Raw genomic sequence first — 16,860 nt, forward strand, 5'->3', positions numbered from 1 at the left:
GGGCGGCTCCCAATCAAGTGTTAAAAACAGTACAGCGTTAAATATTAAAAACTTCCCTGAACAGGGCTGCCTTCAGATGTCTTTTAAAGATAGGATAGCTGCTTATTTCTTTCACATCTGAAGGGAGGGCGTTGCACAGGGTGGGCGCCACTACTGAGAAGGCCCTCTGTCTGGTTCCCTGTAACCTCACTTCTCGCAATGAGGGAACCGCCAGAAGGCCCTCGGCGTTGGATCTCAGTTGAACGATGGGGGTGGAGACGCTCCTTCAGGTATATTGCCATAATATTATGTGTTACAGTGGAATATGGAGAGAGCCATCCCATCAGACCCTGGCAAAGGAATATGGGCACAGCAGAAGTGGGCATTGGAGGGTTTTATTGCCTCAGGGGACATAATGTTCTATCTGCCCCAGGGGCTGTGGGTGAATCACAAGGGCCTTAAATAATTTCATCGTGATTTTTCAAGTAGATTTCAAGTAGATATTTCAAGCGGAGCTTCTCTTCTTGGCAGAGTGGGGGAAATGGTTGACGCTGCTCCAGTCTGGAAGGCTGACAAAATTGTTGACCAGGACGATCTCTCTTACTCTTTTTGCTTTTACCTGGAAGAGAATCAGTCTAGAATCAGAGGATGGAGAGCAGAAATATGGTAAGGCAAAAGTAAAGGACCTCTGGATGGTTAAGTCCAATTGGATTCAACTATGGGGTGTGGCACTCAACTCCACTTTCAGGCCGAGGGAGCCGGCGTTTGTCTGCAGACAGCTTTCTGGGTCATGTTGCCAGCATGACTAAATCGCTTCTGGTACAACGCAACACCACGACAAGAATTAAATCATTATGCTGGATAGTAGGGTTTAGTGAGGTCAAGGCCGAGGCTGGGTTTGGCAAGAGAGGCTGTTTAACCCTTTTGGAGATAATATCCAAGACCCTGCTCCAAAATATATAAACAATTTTGCATGAAAGAAGAGAAGAAGAGTTTGGATTTGATATCCCGCTTTATCACTACCCGAAGGAGTCTCAAAGCGGCTAACATTCTCCTTTCCCTCCCTCTTCCACAACAAACACTCTGTGAGGTGAGTGGGGCTGAGAGACTTCAGAGAAGTGTGACTGGCCCAAGGTCACCCAGCAGCTGTATGTGGAGGAGCGAAGACATGAACCCGGTTCCCCAGATTATGAGTCTACCGCTCTTAACCACTACACCACACTGGCTCTATGTTCCAAAGTTCCCACAGCCTCTCCAACAAAGTTGGGGGATAGGGGTTTGTTGATTTTGGCTAGATGAACCGGAGTCCTGAAAAAAACCTCTTAGGCAACCACCCGATCTGAAATCCTTAAGTCCCGCGAATGTAGACGCTACTGAGCTGGATAACAACAACAACAACAACAACAACAACAACAACAACAACAACAACAACAACTTATTTATACCCTGCCCATCTGGCTGGGTTTCTCCAGTCTCTCTGGGTGGCTTCCAACAAAAGATTAAAAGTAAATTAAAACATCAGTCATTAAAAATTTCCCTAAACAGGGCTGCTTTCAGATGTCTTCTAAACATCAAAGTCTTGACTCTGCATTAGGCAGCTTCCTATGTTTTTGCGGATGAGCGGTGCAAAAGAGCGGGTGCCACACAGATCTACTGCTGTGGTCCTCCCATGTAGGGCTGGCAGGTACTTACTTCTGGGCTTTGGGTGCTCCTTTCTTTGGACCTTTTTTCTTCTCACCCCCCTTTTTCTCCAGAGCCTTCTGGCCTTCGTTATTCCTAAGGAAACAAAGAGACCCTTGCTGTTGTTCCCTGGCAACCAGCACTCAAGTGGCACATGGCCAGCATTTGCCCTCTCATCCTTACTGGTTCTTTCCCCAGCACCTTCCCACTGTCTGTCATGGCATCCATCGACTCATGGAGTACTGCAGTAGTATGGCCACTTGTTCATCAGAATAAGAGCCCTGACGGGACTTCCAGGCAAGGAACGTGGTGGACTGAACATCTACTGTTGACAGCTAAGCCAACAGAGATAATTGCATGGGGATTAATGATAGCCAAGCCATAGATCTTGGTTATCGAATTCTCACTGGATAGAGTCAGGGCTTTTTCCCCCCTAGAAAAAGAGGTGTCTACAGGTTCTATGGGGGAAGCCATGACTGCATGAAGTGCCATCATAGTGCTTTAAATGCATGGTGGACATGCATATACGTGGCTTGGGTTTGGTTTAAAGACACAGTAACGGAGACGGGGGATATTGCCTAGCCATGAAATTAGTATGGAGAAATGTACTGCATTGCAATTAAAATTATGGTAGCTCTCTTTAATGGTGCATCTATACATACAGTGGTACCTTGGTTCTCAAACAGCCTAGTTCACGAAAAACTTGGAACCCGAGTGTAGCAAACCCAGAAGTGAGCGTTCCGGTTCTTATTTTTTTGGGGGGGGGAGTCGAATGTGCTTTGTTTTGAGTTGCACTGCTTATTAGTGTCCTACCATTTTAATCAAAGAGTTCCGCTTCCGTTTTTAGTGTTGTGCTGCTAATTAGCATCCTACCTATCTGCAGACCCGTGTGAGAGATCACACTGATTTGGGAGGTGGGGGAGAAGCGTTCTTGCAGTGCTCTGCAGCCCAGCTGCTTTGACATGAGAGAGAGAGAGAGAGAGAGAGAGAGAGAGAGAGAGAGAGAGAGATCTCTCAATAGATCATGCTGATTAGGGCAGTGCAGAGAAGTGTCACGGCAGCTCTGAAGCCCAGAAAGAGGAAGAGATCTCAAAAGATAGCGCTGATGGGGCGGAGGGGAGAAGCATTTTAGGGGTAGTTTTTCAACAATCAGGAATGGATTAATAGTTTTTGCATTACTTTCTATGGGAAAGTGCGCCTTGGTTTTGGAACGTTTTGGTTTTGGAACGGACTTCTGGAACGGATTAAGTTTGAGAACCAAGATACCACTGTATAGCATAGCACATGCCCATTCTATGCAAATCTTCATTCCCTTTGGTCCAGGGCCAGCCCAAGGCATTTTGCTGCCTGAGGAGGAGGAAGAGGTTATGCTCCCAACACCATTCCATGCACAGGAACCAATTGGAAAGGGAAGGTGAAACATTGGCCAATCAGTAGTGTCCTTCATGACACATGATACCAGCAGGTTAGTTATGGGGGTTCAGGATAGGCTGCGTGACAGACACAGGTCTGTCCTCCAACAGAAGGCAAGTAAGAAGCTATAAAGATGAATGTATTGCCTAAAATGTTGTTTTTGTTTCAAACTTTGCAAATTTTGGACAAAATGGATTGTTTCAAGAAGTGGCAGAAGGACATTTCTAAATTTGTCTGGCAGGGCAAGAAGCCTAGAATAAAATTTAAGATATTAACTGATGTAAAGGAAAGAGGTGGATTTGCCCTGCCAGACTTCAAACTCTACTATGAATCAGCAGCATTTTGCTGGTTGAAAGACTGGCTGCTTCTTGAGAACACAGACATTTTGGATCTTGAAGGTTTTAACAATGTTTTTGGGTGGCATGCATATTTGTGGTATGACAAGGTGAAAGCACACAAAGCTTTTAAAAATCATATTGTCAGGAGAGCACTGTTTAATGTTTGGACTAGATATAAAGATCTATTGGAAAATAAAACTCCAAGGTGGTTGTCACCAATGGAGGCTAAGGCTCAGAGAAAACTTAACATGGAGGCCAAATGGCCAAAATACTGGGAAATTTTGGAACAAGAAGGGGACAGACTGAAATTGCAGAGTTTTGAGAAACTGAAAGATAAAGTGCGAGATTGGCTTCATTATTACCAGATAAGGGAGGTTTACAATTTGGACAAGAAGGTTGGTTTCCAGGTGGAAAAATCTAAATTGGAAACAGAACTGCTAGAATCCAAAACTAAGACTTTGTCAAAAATGTATAACTTGCTGCTGAAATGGAATACTCAGGATGAGACGGTTAAATCTGTAATGATTAAATGGGCACAAGACGTTGGACATAATATCATGTTTGCTGACTGGGAACAGTTATGGACCACCGGGATTAAATTCACGGCATGTAATGCCTTAAGAGAGAATATTATGAAAATGATATATAGGTGGTACATGACCCCAGTCAAGCTTGCAAAAATCTATCATTTGCCCGACAACAAATATTGGAAATGTAAGGAAAATGAAGGTACATTCTTTCACCTTTGGTGGATGTGCCCCAGGATTAAGGCTTTCTGGGAAATGATATATAATCAATTGAAAAAGGTATTTAAATATACTTTCTTGAAGAAACCAGAGGCCTTTCTCTTGGGTATGTCTGGCCAAGTGGTGCCAAAGAAGGACAGAACTTTTTTTATGTACGCTACAACAGCAGCAAGAATACTTATCGCAAAGTATTGGAAGACGCAAGATCTACCCACTCTGGAAGAATGGCAGATGAAACTGATTGACTGTATGGGACTGGCAGAATTGACGAGCAGAATCCGTGACCAGGGAGAAGAGTCGGCTGAAGAAGATTGGAAAAAATTTAAGGACTATTTACAGAAATACTGTAAAATTAAGGAAAGTTAAATGGTGTTGGATCGAAATTGAGTGGTTTTTAGCTGTAATGATATAAAGGAACATAGATGGGAAAATAAGGGTTTGAAAAATAAGGTAATGTGATAAGCTGTAATGCTTTAAATGAAAGATTTGCTGAACAAATAACCTTAATTGGGCCACAAGGAGGAGAAGTATGAGGAGGTCTGAGAAATTTGTTATTTAAAAGTATGATTTATGAACTTCATGTCTTTTTTAATGTTTTTGTTTGTTCTGTTTTTGTTTGTTTGTTTAAAAAATTGGAAAATCTAATAAATATTCTTTAAAAAAAAAAAGAAGGCAAGTAAGAAGTGTGCCATGATAGAAGTTTATAAAAAATTATGCACGACCTGGGAGAAAGTGTATAGAGAAAACCTCCCCCTACCAAAAAAAACCTCTAGAATGTTAGAAGATTCAGAACAGATAAGATAAATTCCTTCTTCAGGCAGCACATCGTTGAACCATGGAACTCACACCTGCAGTGGGCAGGGATAACTATTGACTTAAAGGTAAAGGGACCCCTGACCATTAGGTCCAGTTGTGGCCGACTCTGGGCTTGCAGCGCTCATCTCACTCTATTGGCCGAGGGAGCCGGCGTACAGCTTCCGGGTCATGTGGCCAGCATGACTAAGCTGCTTCTGGCGAACCAGAGCAGTGCACAGAAACGCCGTTTACCTTCCTGCCGGACTGGTACCTATTTATCTACTTGCACTTTGAGGTGCTTTCAAACTGCTAGGTGGGCAGGAGCAGGGACCGACCAACGGGAGCTCACCCCGCCGCGAGGATTCGAACCGCCGACCTTCTGATCGGCAAGTCCTAGGCTCTGTGGTTTAACCCACAGCGCCACCCACGTCCCATGACTATTGACTTAGGTGGCTTCAAAAGAGGATTGGACAAATTAATTGGGGGGAAGGCTACCACTGGCTATGTTCTGCCTCCACAGTAGGCGGCAGCAATGCTTCTGAAGACCAGTTGCTGGAAACCACAGGAGTGGAGAAGTGCTCTTCTGCTCAAGTCCTGCCTGTGGTTTTCCCACTGTGACACGCATGAGCTGAAAATGGGAGGTTCAAGCTCCATTCACACCCCATCCTGACGCCCTGGCACTTACGGTGGTTGGGACTGGGTGGGTACCGGTGGCGGCGCCTCTGCAACTGGTGGCACACTAAGGAAACAGGAAAAAAAGAGAGCAAAGAGTTCAGAAGTGAGAAGCACACTTTGGCCCCTTGCGACCACGCCAGAGATAGCAGCTTATTTACTTCCTCCCCAACCGTTGCGTGGCGAGTTCCTGTCCCCCCCCCCAGTGGAAAAAAAGACTCATAACACAATTTTTAAGGTTAATGGGCAAAATAAGGCCACAACTTTATTGGTTACAGGTGGTGAGCAGTATTGGCTTAGGCATTGGTCCTAACTGACTATACCCGGTTTCAGCCCGTCCGCTTGAGGTCCGGAAAGGGTTAACCACCAGTAGGGGGAGTCCTTCTGTTGCACATCAACTAGGAACTCCACCGGGGTCACCAATTGGGGGCGTACCTTAGGCCCTCACCTCCATCGTCTTCGGACAGGGCCACGCCCCCCCGGAATCCTTTATCGGACTACCCTTCAATATGTGGGTCAGGTGATGGCGCTTCCTCCCCTCTTCCATCTACATAGAAATACCAATACCAATGCCTAACTGCCAATACCGAGAAAGTTGTGACAATTTGCTACAAGGTAGGTGAAAACCAAGTGGCTGATGCCAATTTGCCAAGTGGAAAAATTCCTACCAGGTCCCTCAATAGCCTCCAACCAAGGTCCATAGCAAGGTCAAGGAACGAAAACCTTAAAGGACGGGAGGGTGGGAAAAGTAGGAACAGCTGGCAGACGGCAAAGAGGGAGATCCCCGGCCGTGCCCCCTTTAAATAGGTCAGGCCACACCCCCAGAGCCAGCCGATTGGCTAGCCAGGGGGTGACGCGGCCAGGGATTCCCCTCTTTTGCCGCCTCCAGCTGCTCCTGTTTCCCACTCTCCCGCCCTTTAAGGTTGGCTCCAGCCACCGCACATGTGGTGGGAGCGTGAAGCCCGCAACCCCACCTCCTCTGGAGGGCGGAAGTGGCTTTTCCATTCAACAGAGATAGTCCCTGTTTTCTGCCAGTCGTTGGCCTGTTTTGTCCTTACAGATCCAAACCTAGACCAAGGAGTATAAAATGACAGCTAAATAAAATCACAGCTAGTTGCTCTCCTCTGCCCCTCACGCTTGCTATCTTATAGTTCAATCCTACACCTGACGGTTCAGAGGTGCTTCCAAGCACTGGTGGAGAAAGGGGGTGCGGTGGGTGCTGCCCACCCCGGGGGGGTGTCATCCCTGAGGCGGGTGACACCGCTGCGGGTGGTGCCCCCCTGGGATGCTTGCAGACGCACCCCCCGGGCAGCTAGCCCCTCCCCCAGTGCACAGCATGGAGCTGTGCTTCCAAGTCTCTTTCTCACAAGTAGCTGAAGACAGGTACAAATTGCTCGTCCAACCCAGGAACACCCCCCTAAGTGCACTGCTCAGCTGCTGGGTCACCAACTACATAGACTGTAAGCTCATTGAATGCTACCTGTGCATACCTGAATACAACTATTTGTGCCCCAGGTCCACAAACTGTGCACTCCTTGAATGCAATGTGTGAACCCACCTCCCCTTCAGTGTATACAAGATAGCACTCAAGTCCTTTTGTTACCCTCCCCATTCAGTTTGATCAAAGATTAAAGCAAAATGCCTTATAAAGAAGTAAATAAACTAAACAACAAATGATAAATATAATTACGCTTTGCTCCTTTTGACTTGGTAAGTTATCAGGCCTCCAGCTAAGATGATCCCAAAAAGACTTCCAATAGCAATCGCTGCGATGATCCCCAGAGGAAGGCCTTTGGCTTTTGCCCCTTCGTCTTCGTCCTCTTCTGGAGGTTTAGCCTCTAAAAAAACCCCAAAAGACATGTGAGAACTAGGAAAATGGCTCCCAATACCTCCTTGCTCCAGCTTGTCCCAGGTAGTGGCCTTCCTTATCCTTGCCACCATTGGAAGGTAGGGATGGGAGAGTTGTTGGCTGGCATCCGTCTGTCTCGAGGGACAATGGAGTGTGCCTCCGTGGGTGAAGCCAAACCGCTGCAGTAGCAGCGCCAAAGTGACTTCCTGGGCAGCGTGTATGGAGGTTCTGGGCTGCCCAGGCGACAGGACTCCTGATGTGGCCTTGCTGATGTGGTCTAAGGAGATAGATCGGAGGGGCTTGGAAATTACTCATCAACACAGTGAGCTCCTAGACAGCAGACTGAGAAGAAGAAGAAGAAGAAGAAGAAGAAGAAGAAGAAGAAGAAGAGGAGGAGGAGGAGGAGGAGGAGGAGGAGGAGGAGGAGGAGGAGGAAGAAGAAGAAGAAGAAGAAGAAGAAGAAGAAGAAGAAGAAGAAGAAGAAGAAGAAGAAGAAGGAGAAGGAGAAGAAGGGAAGAGTTTGGATTTGATATCCTGCTTTATCACTACCCGAAGGAGTCTCAAAGTGGCTAACATTCTCCTTTCCCTTCCTCCCCCACAACAAACACTCTGTGAGGTGTGTGGGGCTGAGAGACTTCAAAGAAGCGTGACTAGCCCAAGGTCACCCAGTAGCTGCATGTGGAGGAGCGGGGAAGCGAATCCGGTTCACCAGATTACGAGTCTACCGCTCTTAACCACTACACCACACTGGCTCTCACGCAGGTCACTATGGTGAGGGGTAGCGTAGAATTGTAGAGTTGGAAGGGTCATCTAATCCAACCCCCTGCAATGCAGGAATCTCAAGTGTATTACTATTTATCTGTACCAGTGAAGTACCGTATTTTTCACTCCATAAGATGCACTTCTGTCTTCCTAAAAATGTCTGTGCGTCTTATGGAGCGAATGCACGGTCCCTGGAGCCGAATTGCCCAGGGCAAAAAGCAGATCATGCTCTCTTTTTTTGAAAGTGGGAAGTGGGTGTTGAAACAAAGCCGCTGATCGTTTGCCGATTGGGGAGGGAGATAAGGGATGCTAGAGATAAAGAAGGCTCCCTGGGAGCGGGGAAGGTAAAGACAGCAAACTTGCAAAGGGGGGAAACAGGAAAACTAAAGCAATAAGGAGAGAAATTAGAAGAAAAGGAGGAGCAAAAAACTGCTCCAGCTAAGGAAAAGACACCAAGGCAAACAAGAGGGAAGGGAGTGATGAAAGGAAGCAGCGGATCAGTGGGATCGGGAGGGAGATAAGGGACGCTAGAGATAAAGGAGGCTGCCTGGGAGGGGGAGGTAAAAGCCCATGGATCCTCAGGATTTTTGCATTGGGTCACCCCAAATTCACCATCAGATCACACATCTGTGGCCACAGCATGAACCACAAAAATCATACATCCACTGTTTCATTCAGAATATTTTCTTTCCTTGTTTTCCTCCTCTAAAAACTAGGTGCGTCTTATGGAGTGCAAAATATGACACACACACACACACACACACACACACACACACACACACACACAGGTCTCTCTTGTATCCTCCTTTTTCAGGCTGCAATTCCTCTTTATTGGCAAAGCCTCGGTGGCCACTGTCCTACTAAGCTCTCTAGTGGATGCTTGGCTCTGCATGAAGGCCAGTCCTCCCGTTTGGCTGTGAGGCAGATACCTCAGGCAGCAGATTCTAGGGGTCACAGAAGGGCATCAAGTTGGTATTTAATTTGCTAACGTATTTCCTTATCACAGTTATTGAGTTTAACACCATCCATGCTTGGGAGAAGGAGAGGCGTTTGTGGGATTTCCTGCCTCAGGTGCTAAAATAATTTGGTGTGCATCTTGATTCGGAGGGGTGATGGTGGAACAGACACTTGTCTTGCTGACTCAGGCAACAACATGCCTGGGGACACCCCTGTCTCGCATCTCAACGGTAGGTTGGTGTGCCAGAAAGGGGCTGCAGCTCAGCAGAAGAGCACCGGCAAAACCAAAACTGGTGCCAATTTGAACCAAAATAAAACAATTAAAGGGACGTGGGTGGCGCTGTGGGTAAAACCTCAGCGCCTAGGACTTGCCGATCGCATGGTCGGCGGTTCGAATCCCCGCGGCGGGGTGCGCTCCCGTCGTTCGGTCCCAGCACCTGCCAACCTAGCAGTTCAAAAGCACCCCCGGGTGCAAGTAGATAAATAGGGACCGCTTACTGGCGGGAAGGTAAACGGCATTCCGTGTGCTGCGCTGGCTCACCAGATGCAGCTTGTCACGCTGGCCACGTGACCCGGAAGTGTCTGCGGACAGCGCTGGCTCCCGGCCTCTTAAGCGAGATGAGCGCGCAACCCTAGAGTCTGGCAAGACTGGCCCGTACGGGCAGGGGTACCTTTACCTTTACCTTTTAAAACAATTAGTGGTTTGATTCCCTGCCCCCCAGACCTAGGCTAAGGTTCTATAGGATGTAAAATGTTTACCTTTGAACACCACAGATTTTTCTCCCTCTTTCATTTCTTTACCACCAACTCCTTGTACTTCCACCTGCAGCAGATATAAGGTGGCATCTTGAGGAGTTAGCTTCGTTATGTGGAGGGCACATTCTGCATTTACAGATTCCCTGCCAGTATAGGCAAAATGGTACTCCAGTGAGGAATTGGGTGGTGGTATGTAGGTCAAGATTTGCTTGGACTTTTCCTTACTCCCCCGAAACCAAGTGCAGGAGGCGTAGCTGCCTATCCCTTTTGGGATTAGGGTGACGTCCATTCCGATCTCTGGAGTAACTGGTTCCAAATCGATAGTAATTTCATCACCGGGACTCTCGGGTTCATCAGGCCCCTCAGGAATATCAGGACCCTCAGTTTGCATAGTTTGCATGGTTCCTGAACCAGTCACTGTGGCACCCGTAGTTTGTGACCCAGGAGGAACAGTAGGAACCTTTGTTGTTGCTGCAGGAGGAAGAGGAGGAGGCGGTGGTGGAGGTGGAGGAGGAGGAACAGTAGCCTTAGGTGTCACTGCAGGAGGTGGTGGTGGAGGTGGAGGTGGAGGTGGTGGAGGTGGTGGTCGTGGTGGAGGAGGAGGAGGAGGAGGTGCAACAGTAGCCTTAGGCGTCACTGCAGGAGGTGGAGGTGGTGGTGGCGGAGGAGGTGGAGGTGGAGGTGGTGGTGGAACAGTAGCCTTAGGTGTTACTGGAGGAGGAGGTGGAGGAGGTGGAGGTGGAGGTGGAGGTGGTGGAAGAGTAGCCTTAGGTGTCACTGGAGGTGGTGGTGGTGGAAGAGTAGCCTTAGAGGTCACTGCAGGAGGAGCCCCAGTTGTTGCAGGTGGAGCAGCAGCTGTTGTAGGTGGAGCACCAGCTGTCGCTGCAGGAGCCCCAGCTGTGGTGGCAGGAGGAGCGACAGCCACAGTTGTTGTTGTTGCTGCCGTCATCACAGGAGCAAACAGGAAGCAAGAGCTCAAGATGTAGGCTGTGGAGTGAGGAAGAGAGACAGTCATTCAGTTCAAGAGGCCAATAGCAGTCAGGAATAACATGTTGGGATACTGCCAGGGAGATAAAGTCCATCTGAGCCCCCAAGCTCCTGCCGGACGATCCATCGATCTCCCGTAGTCAGGCAATATCAGCAATCAGCGACACGAAGCCTCAAGAAATTAGATTGCCACATTCTTGGACTGGTGCACACTCTATCAGCAGAATTCACACAGCAAAAGATGCACAGCAGGAGAGCATATTTACAGTTTATTCAGCGTTGGTCAGAACAAAGAAACCATGACCGCCTGCTCCGGCTGCTCAGGCAAACAAGATGGGAAAACGAAAGCAACTGCACAACATAAACATCCTGTGAGACAGGAAATACGCAGGCTGTGACACAAACATCCTGCTCCCTTTTAAGGTGGAACGGAAATATCCTAACATAACAGAGATAGCAACCCTCTTGATTTTATTTCTAGATCACCAAGCCAGACTGAAGGCCTGGATGATGCCTTCCTAGAGCACATTACCAAACATGTTTTTTTTAAAGGAAAGATATAGTAGTCATGGGAGACGCCAACTACCCCAATATCTGTTGGAACACAGACTTCCCAGGAGATGGAAGAAACAACAAGGGGATCTTCTATATTGGACCTGGTCCTCACCAACAGGGAATAACTACCGGTAATTGACAAAGTGGAAGTACTTGGAAAGTTTGGAGGAAGGTGAATGTAGTTGGACATGAACTCTGGATTTTAAGGAGGCCAATTTCAAAAAGCTCAGGGAGCTAGTGGATGAGATCCCATGGTCAGAAACATGAAAAGAGAAGGGAGTCCAAGATGGATGGGAGCTTCTTAAAGGTGAAATATTGAAGGCCCCAAAGCAGACATTTTCAACAGGAAAGAAAAGTAGGAGGCATATAAAGAAACAGATGTGTCTGCATAAGGAGCTTACAGGTGAGCTGGGATTCAAGAAAGGCACATTTTTTAAAAAATGGAAGAAATGGGAAATCACAAAGGATGAACCAACACATGAGTAGCCAACAGTTGCAGAGTGAAGGTCAGGCTGGCTAAAGCTCAGAATGAGCTCAGACTTGCAAGAGAGGTTAAAAATAGTAATAAATGGATTTCTGGCTTTGTCATGAGTCATTGGTGGTCGCTCCTCACTGCCCTCTGCGAGAAGCAAGGAGGTTGAGGTGGGGGAAAGCCGGGATTTATGCGGCAAAAATCCTGGTAATGTTCCCCAGTGGGGTCTGCAGAGCTCACTGCATCCCACTGTACTGCTCAAGCCCGTGTCTGCCAACCTGAAAGTCAGAGCGGGTGCGACCTGGGAGTGTGTCCCTACCAAGGATAAGCCTCCATCTCTGGCATAATTTGTGGCTGGTTCCTCCATAACTTGGACAATTGGCATTAATCAAGAGGTGCTCCGGGGCTGACATATGCCAATGGGCTGCAATCAATCAGCTGCCGCAAGGACTGGGCTCTTTGAAGGGGGTGGCGGGGGGGGAGGGGAGAAGATCCAGGTAGCTACCGACCGGTGAGCTTGACATCGATACCAGGAAATGTCCAAGAACAGAGAATTCAACCGTCAGTCTGTGAGCGCTTAGAAAAGTGTGCTGTGATTATTAAGACCCACCATAGTCTTCTCAAAAACAAGTCATTCCAGAGGAATCTCACTTCTTTTTTTGATAGAGTTACAAGCTTTGTGGATTGGGAGAATGAGTCAGCTATATCTTTAAAAAAAGCTAATGCGTACCAGAGAAGAATGGTAAATTTATCGCCCAGTCAGTCTGACATCAATACCAGGGAAGATTCTGGAGCAGATCATTAAGCAAACAGTCTGTGAGCACCTAGAAAGGAATGCTGTGATCACCAATAGTCAGCATGGATTTCTGAAAAATAAGTCATGTCAGACTAACCTGATCTCATTTTTTGACAGAATTACAAGCCTGGTAGATGAAGGGAACACAGCAGATGTAGCCTACCTTGATTTCAGCAAGGCATTCGACAAGGTGCCCCATGATATTCTTGTAAAGAAGCTGGTAAAATGCGGTCTTGACTATGCTACCACTCAGTGGATTTTTTAACTGGCTGACTGACCGAACCCAAAGGGTGCTCATCAATGGTTCCTCTTCATCCTGGAGAAGAGTGATTAGTGGGGTGCCACAGGGTTCTGTCTTGGGCCCGGTCTTATTCAACATCTTTATCAACGACTTGGATGATGGACTCAAGGGCATCCTGATCAAATTTGCAGATGACACCAAACTGGGAGGGGTGGCTAACACCCCAGAGGACAGGATCATACTTCAAAACGACCTTGACAGATTAGAGAACTGGGCCAAAACAAACAAGATGAACTTTAACAGGGAGAAATGTAAAGTATTGCACTTGGGCAAAAAAAATGAGAGGCACAAATACAAGATGGGTGACACCTGGCTTGAGAGCAGTACATGTGAAAAGGATCTAGGAGTCTTGGTTGACCACAAACTTGACATGAGCCAACAGTGTGACGCGGCAGCTAAAAAAGCCAATGCAATTCTGGGGTGCATCAATAGGAGTATAGAATCTAGATCAAGGGAAGTAATAGTGCCACTGTATTCTGCTCTGGTCAGGCCTCACCTGGAGTACTGTGTCTAGTTCTGGGCACCACAGTTCAAGAAGGACACTGACAAACTGGAACGTGTCCAGAGGAGGGCAACCAAAATGGTCAAAGGCCTGGAAACGATGCCTTATGAGGAACGGCTAAGGGAGCTGGGCATGTTTAGCCTGGAGAAGAGGAGGTTAAGGGGTGATATGATAGCCATGTTCAAATATACAAAAGGATGTCACATAGAGGAGGGAGAAAGGTTGTTTTCTGCTGCTCCAGAGAAGCGGACACGGAGCAATGGATCCAAACTACAAGAAAGAAGATTCCACCTAAACATTAGGAAGAACTTCCTGACAGTAAGAGCTGTTCGACAGTGGAATTTGCTGCCAAGGTGTGTGGTGGAGTCTCCTTTTTTGGAGGTCTTTAAGCAGAGGCTTGACAACCGTATGTCAGGAGTGCTCTGATGGTGTTTCCTGCTTGGCAGGGGGTTGGACTCAATGGCCTTTGTGGTCTATTCCAACTCTATGATTCTATGATTCTAAACTGTTTGGACCGAGAATGGTAATTTAAACTGACCGGGAAGCTCAGGAACCAAGAAGACCAAAACTTTAACAAAGAGTGGAGGGGGGGGAATTATCTTGGAGACCACCGTAAGCAGATGAAAACGTTAGCAGGACTGCAATAACACTTGTAATGTAGCAAATACTATGGAGACAATGGAGTGATATAAAATTTGAACTGAATAATATGCATTTGAAAGGGCTGACAATCGGACCCATGAAGGGGAGGGTGGGAAGTCCAGAGATTCGGAGGAATCTTTAAATATGGATGAGTATGATTGCATTGTCATATTCTTATACTTGTAAAATCAAATAAAAATTATTTCCAAAAAGGAAGAAAAAAGAAGCTAATTCTGCTCTAGGCAGCCTAGGGTCCAGATCAAGGGAAGTCATAGTACTGACTGCTCTAATCTGCCTTGGTCAGACCCCCCAACTGGAGTCATGTGTTCTAGGTGCCACCGTTTAAGAAATATATTGAGAAGTTTGGAACGCTGATTCTTCTCCCCAGGCCAGAACCTCTGTTCCCCAGAGACCCCCCCCCCAATGTCTTACCTGCTAGAAGTAGAACCAGGCAGGACCTTGCAAACCCAGAAGGTCCACAAACTGTTGGGCGGCGTCTGCATGTTGTTCGAGTTGCTCTTGCAGGTGGGAGGGTTTGGGGCATCCTGGGAGGTTCTTTTTGTGCCCAGGTTGGTGCCTGAGTTCCCCCCCCGTGTTCTTTGATGCCGGTGATTGGGATCCCCAGCTGAGCCCAGACACCCATCCTAGGTTCTCTTCTCCCACCCTAGGCCCAGGGTGCTTCAGTGCCAAGAGCCTGCTCAACCCCAGTGTAAACTCCCGGGTAACAAGAGAAAGAGGTCATAAAGCAGAGACATGAGTCATGAGCTGAGGGAGACCCCATGACTTTCCTTCTGCCCTGCTATGAAATAATAATAGTAATTATTATTGTTGTTGTTGTTATTATTATTATTATTATTTATACCCCACCCATCGGGCTGGTTTTCCCCAACCACTCTGGGCGGCTCCCAATAGTATATTAAAAACACAATAAAACATCCAACATTTAAAACTCCCCTAAACAGGGCTGCCTTCAGATGTCTTCTAAAAGTCAAGTAGTTGTTTATTTCCTTGGCATCTGATGGGAGGGCGTTCCACAGGGCAGGCGCCACCACCAAGAAGGTCCTCTGCCTGGTTCCCTGTAACCTGACTTCTCGCAGGGTGGGAACCACCAGAAGGCCCTCAGAGCTGGACCTCAGTGTCTGGGCAGAACGATGGGGGTGGAGACACTCCTTCAGGTCTACTGGGCTGAGGCCGTTTAGGGCTTTAAAGGTCACCACCAACCCTTTGAATTGTGCCCAGAAACGTACTGGGAGTCAATGTAGGTCTTTCAGGACCGCGTGTTATGTGGTCTCAGTGGCCACTCCCAGTCACCAGTCTAGCTGTTGCATTCTGGATTAGTTGTAGTTTCCAGGTCACCTTCAAAGGTAGCCCAACAAACAGGCAGGCAATCAACTCTTACATCCTCCTAGTGTTGCAGTAGCTTCTGCAGTGTGTGGAGACTGGCCCCTTCCTTGGAAATATCAGAGGCACTTTATCTGATTTTCTTTTCTTTAGCATGAAGCTAGGTTTAGGGGGAGAAATTTGGCTTGGTTGGCATGTGAACCCTCCTATACCTCACTTTCCAAAGCAATTAGAATCACAGCATCATCGAGCTGGAAGGGACCACAAGGGTCATCGAGACAAACGCCCCCTGCAATGAAGGAATCACTTCTTTGTGATTGGCAACCCAGTTCTCTGGCCAAGGAAGGTGTGCAGAAATCCATGCGCTGGCGTTATGCCGGGTAATATTGCATTGCAAAAAAAAAACGGTGAATATCTCTGCTTGGCAAGAAATGTGCATGTTAAGAGAAAATCAGTGCTTTCATGAGGTCTTAAAAAAAAAACTTACTGCACACTAATGTGTAGGATTGAACTTGTAATTGCAAAATATGAGAAATGGGGAGAAACAGAAATGGACCTATTTGCCTACTGTTACTCACTGATGAGACAACATCAACACCACCAATAACCCAATAACAATATGCACATTATAGAATACTATGGCAGATACTGGAATATAAACCCATCCCAGCAGTCCTTTGCAAAGCAGTGCCAATACAGTCAGAAATAACCACTTGAGGCTTTTATTTCATCAGCAGATATGATGTGTGTGGTTTTTCTTTTTCTGCCTGGGGGCCTGGACAGACCTTAGAGATGGTGCTTAAGAGATCCACCACGATCTCCATGCATACGATATTCCTCTTCGGGGGGGGGTGTGTTGGAGGTTCCTTGGACTTTGCTGGTGCTGCTCCATACTTGAATGATGGCAATATTCTGGACTAGAATGATCACTCTGTCTTTAACCTGGAAGAAAGCCAGTCTAGAATCAGAGGACGGTCGCTACAACTGGAAGCAACCCCACCATCTTTATCTCTCATACCCTGGAAGGTTATACTTCTAACACATGAAATTTATTTAATTGTTGCAATTATATCGCCCCCTGTTCCCCTCCAAGGAGCTTGAGGGGGCATACGTGGTTCTCTGTCTTTTCATTTGAGCCTCAAAACAGGCTAGCTAGGGCGTCCCCTGCCAATCGGTGTTGATGATACTGAGATAAATGAACCAATGGCCTGGCTCATTATAGAGTGATTTCCTGTGCTGAACAGGATGCTGAGATGTCATTAGATGCTAGAAGAGGATATGATATTTGTCGGATATGATCCTTCCTTCCTTACGTTT

The 16,860-nt window shown here is 47.2% G+C and overlaps 1 protein-coding gene across 3 annotated transcripts; it reads right to left on the reverse strand.

The window, feature by feature from the left end:
* Positions 1 to 358: 358 nt before the first annotated feature.
* On the reverse strand, positions 359 to 14,904 carry LOC128418307 (formin-2-like). Of its 3 annotated transcripts, XM_053397841.1 has the most exons (8): positions 14,635 to 14,904; positions 10,758 to 10,934; positions 10,686 to 10,718; positions 9,951 to 10,496; positions 7,314 to 7,461; positions 5,637 to 5,690; positions 1,672 to 1,755; positions 359 to 598 (listed from the first exon to the last, which is right to left on the reverse strand). In XM_053397841.1, the coding sequence occupies exons 1-8, from the start codon at positions 14,843 to 14,845 to the stop codon at positions 595 to 597; spliced, it is 1,257 nt and encodes a 418-aa protein (XP_053253816.1). In that variant the 5' UTR covers positions 14,846 to 14,904; the 3' UTR covers positions 359 to 594. The 3 variants fall into 3 exon arrangements, with proteins under 3 accessions (XP_053253816.1, XP_053253815.1, XP_053253817.1); XM_053397840.1 differs by having other exon boundaries at positions 10,686 to 10,934; XM_053397842.1 differs by lacking the exons at positions 10,686 to 10,718; positions 10,758 to 10,934; positions 14,635 to 14,904 and adding an exon at positions 10,518 to 10,540 and having other exon boundaries at positions 9,951 to 10,445.
* Positions 14,905 to 16,860: the final 1,956 nt, after the last annotated feature.

Source organism: Podarcis raffonei, chromosome 8 (assembly GCF_027172205.1).
Source record: "Podarcis raffonei isolate rPodRaf1 chromosome 8, rPodRaf1.pri, whole genome shotgun sequence".
In the NCBI taxonomy this organism is placed as follows: domain Eukaryota; kingdom Metazoa; phylum Chordata; class Lepidosauria; order Squamata; family Lacertidae; genus Podarcis; species Podarcis raffonei.

What these genes read in the sequence shown, in the direction of transcription:
- LOC128418307 (XM_053397840.1), bottom strand. Translation starts at nt 14,845, where the DNA reads ATGGGTGTCTGGGCTCAGCTGGGGATCCCAATCACCGGCATCAAAGAA. An exon ending in CCTGGTTCTACTTCTAGCAG is followed by an intron (nt 10,935 to 14,634) that starts GTAAGACATTGG and finishes CTCACTCCACAG; the next exon opens with CCTACATCTTGAGCTCTTGC. An exon ending in CAAGTCAAAAGGAGCAAAGC is followed by an intron (nt 5,691 to 7,313) that starts GTAATTATATTT and finishes CTGTTTCCTTAG; the next exon opens with TGTGCCACCAGTTGCAGAGG.